This window comes from Mustela lutreola, chromosome 1, assembly GCF_030435805.1.
Source record: "Mustela lutreola isolate mMusLut2 chromosome 1, mMusLut2.pri, whole genome shotgun sequence".
NCBI lineage: Eukaryota > Metazoa > Chordata > Mammalia > Carnivora > Mustelidae > Mustela > Mustela lutreola.
This window is the reverse complement of record NC_081290.1, coordinates 275,686,380-275,695,666: the sequence shown is the minus strand read 5'-3', so window position 1 is coordinate 275,695,666 and position 9,287 is coordinate 275,686,380. Positions and strand designations below refer to the sequence as shown.

The 9,287-nt window shown below is 39.5% G+C and overlaps 2 protein-coding genes across 2 annotated transcripts; both read right to left on the bottom strand.

Moving 5' to 3' along the window:
- Positions 1-1,464: 1,464 nt before the first annotated feature.
- Positions 1,465-2,400, bottom strand: LOC131822607 (olfactory receptor 5L1-like). Its single transcript, XM_059158896.1, has one exon. The coding sequence runs from the start codon at positions 2,398-2,400 to the stop codon at positions 1,465-1,467; it is 936 nt and encodes a 311-aa protein (XP_059014879.1).
- Positions 2,401-6,933: 4,533 nt separating this feature from the next.
- LOC131822606 (olfactory receptor 5D18) lies at positions 6,934-7,875 on the bottom strand. The gene has a single exon (XM_059158895.1). It carries the CDS (start codon positions 7,873-7,875, stop codon positions 6,934-6,936), a length of 942 nt encoding a protein of 313 aa, XP_059014878.1.
- Between the last annotated feature and the right edge of the window lie 1,412 nt (positions 7,876-9,287).

The window sequence follows — 9,287 nt, the reverse complement described above, 5'->3', positions numbered from 1 at the left end:
GAAGATTTTGGGGTGCCCAGTTGCTGAATGCATCTGAAGGCTGGTGGCAATGAAAAACACATAAGGCAGGAGAATGAAGAGCAGTGTGTTCACCTCATTAATAGTCGTGGCAGTGAAAAGAAGTAACTGGTTGAGATAAGATTCAAAACAAGAAAAAGACTTTAGTGGAGAGGTATAACAGAAGAAGTGATGATTTTCAACCACAAAAAGATAATTTGAAAGCAGAACATGTGAGGATCAAAGACATTCTACTCCCCATGCATGTGATATGGCCACTAGTATGGAACAGGGTTTCTGGGACACAGAAACTGCATAGGAGAAAGGGTTGGGGATGGCTACAAAGCTGTCATATCACATACCATTATAGCAGATGGAATTAATGCAATAAGCACAGAGATGACTAAAAAAGAAGTGCATCATGTACCCTGAAAATGCATTTTTACCTCTTTTTTCTTCAAGTTTTTTTTTTTTTTTTAAGATTTTATTTATTTGGCAAAGAGAGCAAGAGGGCACAAACAGAGGGAACAGCAGGGGAGAGGAAGAAGCAGGCTCCCCACAGAACAGGGAGCCTGATGCAGGGCTTGATTCCAGGAACCTGGGATCGTGAGCTGAGCGGAAGGCAGACGCCCACCAGCTGAGCCACCCAAGCGCCCCTCTTCTTCAAGTTTTTATTTAAATTTCAGTTAGTTAACACACAGTATAATATTAATTTCAAGTGTATGATTTAGTGAGTCATCACTTACATACAACACCTAGTGCTCTTCACAAGCACCCTCCGTAACACCCTTCACAGATTTAAGGCATCCGCCCCACCTCTCCCCTCCAGCAACCCTCAGTTTCTCCTCTATAGTTAAGATTCTGTGTTCTGGTTTGTCTCTCTTTTCTTCCCTCACTATGATCACCTCTTTTGTTTCTTAAATTGCACATATGAGTGAAATCATCAGATATTCGTCTTTCCTTGACAGACGTATTCCGCTTACCATCGTACATTCTATCCCCATCCAAATCATTTTAAAGGGCAGTATTTCATCCTTTCTGATGGCTGAGTAATATTCCATTTTACAGATATCCCACATTTTCTTTATCCATTTATCAGTTGATGGGCAAGAGGGCTCCTTCCATAAGTTAGCTAGAAAAGGAAATATGTATGTTTTCTACAAGTAGATTAGAATCCCACTGACATGTGACAGTATTTTATCCACAATGGAGAGTTAGAATGGAGAAACAAAATAAAAGCAAGCAAAAAAAAAAAAAATGTGTGATGCGCAGAAATGCGGGTACTGGTAGTAGTGGTTATTCAGTGATGGAAAGCTTGAAGAGGGACAAATGCAAGTGAAATAAAAGGAATCACTCAGAACTCTCTACTTCCTGGCTTTTCCCTCCACTCAAACACTACAGGCTACCCATTTACCCTTCCACCAGCCTCCACTTTTGGGACACTGAGTTCTGTTAAGAAAATATTTTCTAGGAAAACATTTTGGAGCTCAACACTTTCCTGACAGATTCTTTCACATCCTTGTTCCTCAGGCTATAGATGAGGGGGTTCAGCATGGGAATCACTATGGTGTAGAACACCGTGGCCACCTTGTCAGTATCCACACTGTTGCCAGAACTGGGCCGGCAATAAATGAAAAGAATAGTCCCATGGAAGACAAGGATGGCTGTGAGGTGGGAGGCACAGGTGGAAAAGGCTTTGTGCCTTCCCTCTGCAGAGCGTATCCTCAGGATGGTGATGAGAATAAGTGAGTAGGAAGTGAGGATGATCACGATGGTGGTGATCTCATTGAAGGTGGCCAGGAAGTACAGCAGCAGTTCATTGACAGAGACATCAGAGCAAGCAAGGGATAAGAGAGGGGGTAGATCACAAAAGAAGTGATCAATCACATTTGATCTATAGGAGTGGATCTCAAGAACTAAACACAAGTGGATCAGAGAACACACCGTCCCAGAGAGGTAGCAGAAAGACACCAGCTCCATACAGAGATCCCGGGACATGGTGACCATGTACAGCAGTGGGTTGCAGATGGCCACAAAGCGGTCATAGGCCATCACAGCCAGCAGGAAGACCTCAGTTACCACACACGTGCAAAACAAATAGAATTGCACCATGCATCCCAGGAAGGAGATGGTTTTGTCCCTGTGTAAGATATTGGACAGCATCTTTGGCACGATGATCGTGGAGTAGCAAAAATCCACAAAGGACAAGTGGCTGAGGAAAAAGTACATGGGAGTGTGAAGTTGAGAGCTGACCTGAATTACTGCAATCATGCCTAGATTTCCCCAAACTGTGACTCCATAGATGAGGAGGAACAGCAGGAAGAGGAACACGTTCAGCTCAGGAACATCTGTTAATCCAAGAAGGATGAACTCTGTCACATTGGTACAGTTTTCCTTCTTCATGTTTCCACTTTATTGAGGTTGGAGAAAATATTAATAGTTACTCTCCATTATATGATCCCAAATTCAATTTTTGACTGTCTTCTAAAAAAATATGATAACAAGTATGTTAGGTAATGTTTTCAGTGAAGAAATAGGACCTTGCTTTCCTGCAGCCATTGTGGCAAAGATGCACAAGACACCAGTTTAATTCACAGATCACACAAAAACATACACATCCCGAACACTTTATATGACTCCTTAAACGAGGCCTACACAATTCAGAGCTAGAAATTGAATCATTGGAAAGACATCAAACATTATTTAATTAGCCATATTGTTGAAACTCAAATCCCTCTTTCCTGGCAGAATGTTTAATGAGTACTGGGAATATTGAGATCTCAGGAAATAATTTTTTAAAATACACAGAATTCTCTGTTTTCCACAGAAATAATGAAAAGTCTATGTATTTAAGATTGTTAATTCACCAAGTGTTCATTTTTTTATCACTATGTTTTAAATAGAGAAGTAGCTTTTATGGTACTAACCGGCATTTTTTCTGTAAAATTAGCATAGTGATTTTGTTAATTATGCTATTCAATGCCCGCCATTTTTCACGGAACTGGCCCTGGATTCAAACTTCTTATAACTATGACTCTGAAGCCTTATAATGACCTTTGACAAATATGTTCACTGCTTTAAATCTATTTGAGGAACTAATCAGAAATGTACCATGAAAGTATTAAATGTTTGGTGGTGCATTGCAACATTATTTGTGATAGTAAAACTCAGAAAGAAAGTGTCAAACAAGAGGGAAATGGTCAAAGCTATGGTACCTATATATTATGCAAAACTATGCAGCTATTAAGGGGATATTTTTGAAGAACATTTAATGACCTGACAAATAGCTATGATAAAATGCAAGTTAAAAACCAGTAAGCCAGGGGCATCTGGGTGGCTTAGTGGGTTAAAGCCTCTGCCTTTGGCTCAGGGCATGATCCCAGCATCCTGGGATGGAGTCCTGCATCAGGCTCTCTGCTCGGCAGGGAGCCTGCTTCCTCCTCTCTCTCTGCCTCTCTGCCTACTTGTAATCTCTGTCTGTCAAATAAACAAATAAAATCTTAAAAAAAAAAAAAGGAAGGGCTGATCCTTAAAAAAAAACAAAAACAATAAAAACAGTAAGCCAGATGGCACAGATAGAATATTATATACATGTATACATAAGTTGCTTTGAGTATTTAACACTCATGAAATCCATCAAACCTAAATATTTTATTCTAATCACTTAAAAAAAAATGTAGAAACTTGCCTTAATTCACGACATGGAGACACGTTGATTATTCCTGGAACAAACAGAGTCTACACTAAAATTCAATGAGGTCAGGCATTTCTTCTTTTTTGTTTGTTTGTTTTTAAAAAAAGGTATGAAATTTAAAATCATTTTTTTCATATGATTTCAAAGAGTTAAAGCATATGTGCCTTAAGAAATCTCAGTTTGAAAACAAATAATTATTCTGATAATATGGTTTTCTCTCTTCAATAGCCAACAGAAGTCAGTTGTCTCTTTCTCAGTTCAACGTAGCATATAATTTTGAAAACCCCACTCATTTTCAAGACTAAAGGTGAAAAATCAGGCTGTTGATTACTATTTATAGAGAAGTGCCTCTTAACCAGCAGCGATTTTGATCCCTCTGGGACATTTGGCTCTCTGAAGACATTATTGGTTTTGACAATAGAAAGGAGTGCTAGTGACATCTAGTGGCTAGAGACCAGGCTTGCTGCTGGACATGCTAAGATGCCCAAGGCAGCCCCAAACCCCGCCTCCCTTCACACACATACCAAGAACACATGCAAACATAAAAATAGTATGTGGCTCAAAAGGTCCATAGTTTCGAGGCTAGGACACCTGCTGTGGAAGGACATTTCTAAGTGTGGTGCCCAAGAATGAAATAATTCCTTTCCTTTCTGCTTCAGAGGTGGTCCCTACTTCTGTGTCCCTCCACAAACAGTCCAGAGGACCCTTTCCTGCTATTCTCAGCATCAGAGTGACCAGGAGGGGTATCTCCATGTGGTCTTTGCCAGACTCCATGGATGGAGTCAATGTGAGCGAGGGGAAAAGGAAAGCAGGGGGCCAGACATTCTTCCCTACTTGCTTATACTCTTTTCCCTCTTATTCCAGCACCTGTTACAAGGTATTTGGTCATGCAGATTAGACTGTTTCCATTCCTCATTGAAACTATTTCTCAATACACAAATAAAAAAGATGTTTTCATAAGGGAATAATATAAACATGGCATTTCTTAAAATACTATCTGATTAAGAAAGAGCATAACACAGGTTTTTTTTTTTTAAACTTTTATTTATTTAATTTCTTCTCAGTGTTCCACAATTCATTGTTTATGCGGCACACCCAGTGCTCCATGCAATCCATGCCCTCCACAATACCAACCACCAGGCTCACACAACCTCCCACCCCCCTTCCCTCCAAAACCCTCAGTTAGTTCCTCAGAGTCCACTGTCTAACACAGGTTTTTTAAAAATATGTTTAATACTAGTGTCTTCCTCTACAGTTCCTCATTCTCATATACATGGCTATAATAACTTACCTTATGAGAAAAAGAAAAGAGAGAAATATCTTCCAGATTCCAGAAAATATCATTTAGTGAAGTGCAACTAACCTCTGTGTAAATATTACTTCCTCCCTTTCTGAAGATGCTATCGTGGAAAGGTTTATGCTTTTGTGTGTATGTATTTCTAGGACTCATGTTCCCTAAGGTCTCCAAAGTAATTAACGATATCTGTAGCATATAAATCAGATATCAAGAAAACCATACTATTCTGACACTCAAACAACTAATGACCTCTATGAAGTGTAAAAAAGGAGAAAGGCTCTCCCAGCTTGTAATATCCCATATTACAATTCAGTAAGGTTCCTTCCAGAGTTCATGATAAATTGCAGAGAAATGCATGCTGGATCCAAGCATTGCTCTGAGGACTGGGCATCATGAAATCTATGTAGTCATAAAATATATGAACAGGCCTTATAAACTTTGCCTGTGCTATACTCAAAAGCTCTTTCTTGGAAGGCATGTGGTCTGAAGTCAAACCAGAATTCTGTCAAATGCCAGAAATGGGTGGGAATAACAAGCCTCCTCTCCTGAGAACAGTAATAAATGCTCACATACACTGAACACTTTCTCTGTCTTAGGTACTGTTCTGAATACAACTATTTTTTTTAAAGATTTTATTTTATTTATTAGACAGAGAGAAATCACAAGTAGGCAGAGAGGCAGGCAGAGAGAGAGGGAGAAGCAGGCTCCCCACTGAGCAGAGAGCCTGATGTGGGGCTCAATCCCAGGACCCTGAGATCATGACCTGAGCCGAAGGCAGAGGCTTAACGCACTGAACCACCCAGGTGCCCCTGAATACAACTATTAACACATTTTGTTTATAAAAATAAGTGAGATCAGTATAGTTATGCCCATTTACAATACGGTGACTGAGGCCAAGACTGTTCTAACTTGCCCAAAGTCACACCCAAAAGTCACAGATAAAATGAGGCCATATGCTGCTTTTTGATCTGTGGCACCAATATGACCATGTGAGGAAGAGCAGAGCTTCTGATCGTGCTGGGACAGCAGCATCTCCCTGCTGGATGCCAGACGCCATTAAACAGAATTGGCACAAGGATTTCCCCCAGCTCTGCTCCTTTACTGGCTGTAGAATGCCTCCTAACCCAACGGGGTACAAACCACAGCCTGTGTTTGTATTCTTGCATATAATCACACATTTCAAGAACTCCATGGATGTAATTGGTTACAGATAATCATTTTTCAGATTTTCATTATCTTACATGGATTTTCCTAAGATGGATTCATCTGATAATTCCCTGAGTTTGAGGTATTTTTCTGGGTGTCTTTTTCATCTACCACTCATCCCCTGTTGTCTCCTAAAACTCTGTCCATCCTGTCATCCAAAGCCAAGATCAGACAAAAGCTATTTTTGAAGGCATTACTCTAAAACCCTGGAATGGACTTGAACTTTTCTTTCTTTCAAACACCATGGCTGCCTTCTTCACTGCCTTACTGTCAACACTGGATTTTGCATTCCTTGAAGATGGAGACTGTGTCTCATTTTAACTGCTACATGGATTTTTGTGAGATAAATTCACATGTTTATTGAGAGCCAAGTGTACTGCAGGTATGTTATAAGAAAGGGCAATGAAATTAATCTTTATTGAGATCATATAAAGTATACTACATGGTATATATATTATCATTTGGTCTTCACAATCAGATAAGAGCTAGATTATGTTACAATTTTGTAGATTAAAAACTAAAGATGAGAGAGGCTGTTTTGTTTGTTTGTTTGTTTGTTTTTTGTTTGTTTTTGTTTTTTCCCAGTGAGCAAGAGATAAGGGTAGTCTCTTTGAATCAAAACTCACATCCTTCCCATTGTACCTTAACTCTTCATTAATTTTAAAGTTACCTTTACAATCAACCTTTATGGGCACACTGTATTTACATCTCAGGGATAAATGCTACTAAAATCATATGCTCAAAAAGAAAAGACTTTAGTGCCCATTAACTTGCCAACTGTACCCTTGACATCTTTATTTCTCAGACTGTAGATCAGGGGATTCAACATGGGGATCACCACGGTGTAAAACACAGATGCCACTTTGACTGTGTGTCTGGAGTTCTTGGAGTTGGGCACACAGTAGAAGAAGAGGATGGTCCCGTGGAAGATGGTGATGGCAGTCAGGTGGGAGGCACAGGTGGAGAAGGCGTTGTGGCGACCACTGGCCGAACGCATCTTGAGGATGGTGACAATGATAAATATATAAGACAAGAGAATGATGAGCAGAGTGCTGACCTCATTGAAGGTGGCAAAAATGAAAAGCAACAACTGGTTGATATAAGTATCAGAGTAAGACACAGAGAGCAATGCAGAGAACTCACAGAAGAAGTGATTGATTATGTTGAAACCCTGAAAAGATAATTTGATAGCAGAGCATGTGAGTATCAAGGAACATGCTACTCCCCATGTATATGATCCGACCACCAGCATGGCACAGAGTTTCTCTGTCATGGCAACTGTGTAGAGCAGAGGGTTGCAAATGGCCACAAAGCGATCATAGGCCATCACAGCTAATAAAAAGGATTCAGTTACCACAAAGGTACAAAAGAAAAAGAATTGAACTACACATCCTGAAAATGAAATGGTTCTGTCTTCTACAGTCAGGTTTTCCAGGGCCTTGGGAGCAATGATGGAGGAGTAGCAGAAATCCACAAATGAGAGGTGGCTGAGGAAGAAGTACATGGGGGTGTGCAGTTTGGGGTTAATCTTGATTATGACTATCATCCCAATATTCCCTACAACAGTGACACTATAAATGGTCAGAAAAATCAAGAAGAGGGGGACTTGCAGCTCTGGATAATCTGAGAAGCCCAGGAGGGTGAATGTAGCCCCACTTTTATTTCTCTCTGACAGTAACATGATGGTTTCTGCTTGTCAGAATCTGAATTGGTCCTGAAAACAAAATTATTAAGGAGAGTGAGGATATGAGAAGTTTGCTTAGCTACCCGTAGCAAGAGTAGAAAAGGAAGCAAAATATCTTTTCACAGTTTCTCTGTGCTATGTGTTTATTATGCAAGGTATGCTAAAGGTTTTATTTTTTTAAAGATTTTATTTATATGTTTGACAAAGAGAGAGAGAGAGAGAGAGATCACAAGTGGGAAGCAGGCTCCCTGCTGAAAAAAGAGCCTCATGTGGGGCTCAATCCTAGGACCCTGATATCATGATCTGAGCTGAAGGCAGAGGCCTAACCCACTGAGCCACCCAGGTGCCCCCTTTTAAAACATGAAAATCATTTTTAAAATTTTCTTTAAGTAAAAAAGCAATACAATTACTGACTTAAAAATTTGTAAGTTCTCAACTGTAATGTTTAACATTTACAAAGAAGAATATGAGATAAAGGGATTTGTGGTTATTTTAAATCAAATCTTCCTATAGCACATTTAGCTGTCCTTGAACATTATAAATTCATAAATGGTATGGCTAGCATAATATGATGATTGATTCTGCTGGTCCTAAAAACAGTACAAAAATGACAAATTTCCAAACAAATTAATTTTTTGTCATAGGTTCATACTGTGACATGAAGAATAAACACTCTCTTTGACCTTGACTGCAGGAACTTCTTGCAAGGCACGTCTCCAAAGGCAAGGGAAACAAAAGCAAAGATAAACTATTGGGCCTTCATCAAGATAAAAAGCTTCTGCACAGCAAAGGAAATTGTCAACAAAACTAAAAGGGAACTTGCAGAATTGGAGAAGATATTTGCAAATGGCATAACACATAAAAGGCTGGTATCCAAGATCTATAAAAAACTTCTCAAACTCAACACCCCCCCCAAAAAAAATAATTCAGTCAAGAAATGGGCAGAAGACATGAACAGACACTTCTCCAAAGAAGATAGACAAATGGCTAGCAGACACATGAAAAAATGCTCCACAGCACTTGCCATCATGAAAATACAAATCAAAGCCACAATGAGATACCACCTTACACCAGATAGTGAAAAGAAGGGACACATGTACCCCAATGTTTATAGTATCGATGTCCACAATAGTCAAACTGTGGAAGGAGCTGAGATGTCCATATCAGCTGATGATTTTATATATATATATCATAAGATGTGGTTTATATATACAATGGAAAATTATGCAGCAATCAAAAAGGATGAGTACTGACCATTTGCATTGATATGGATGGGACTGGAGGGGATTATGCTAAATGAAATAAGTCAAGCAGAGAAAGACAATTAGTTTCACTCATATGTGGGATATAAGAAATAGCACAGAGGACCATAGGGAAGGGAATGAAAACTGAATGTGAAGAAATCAGAG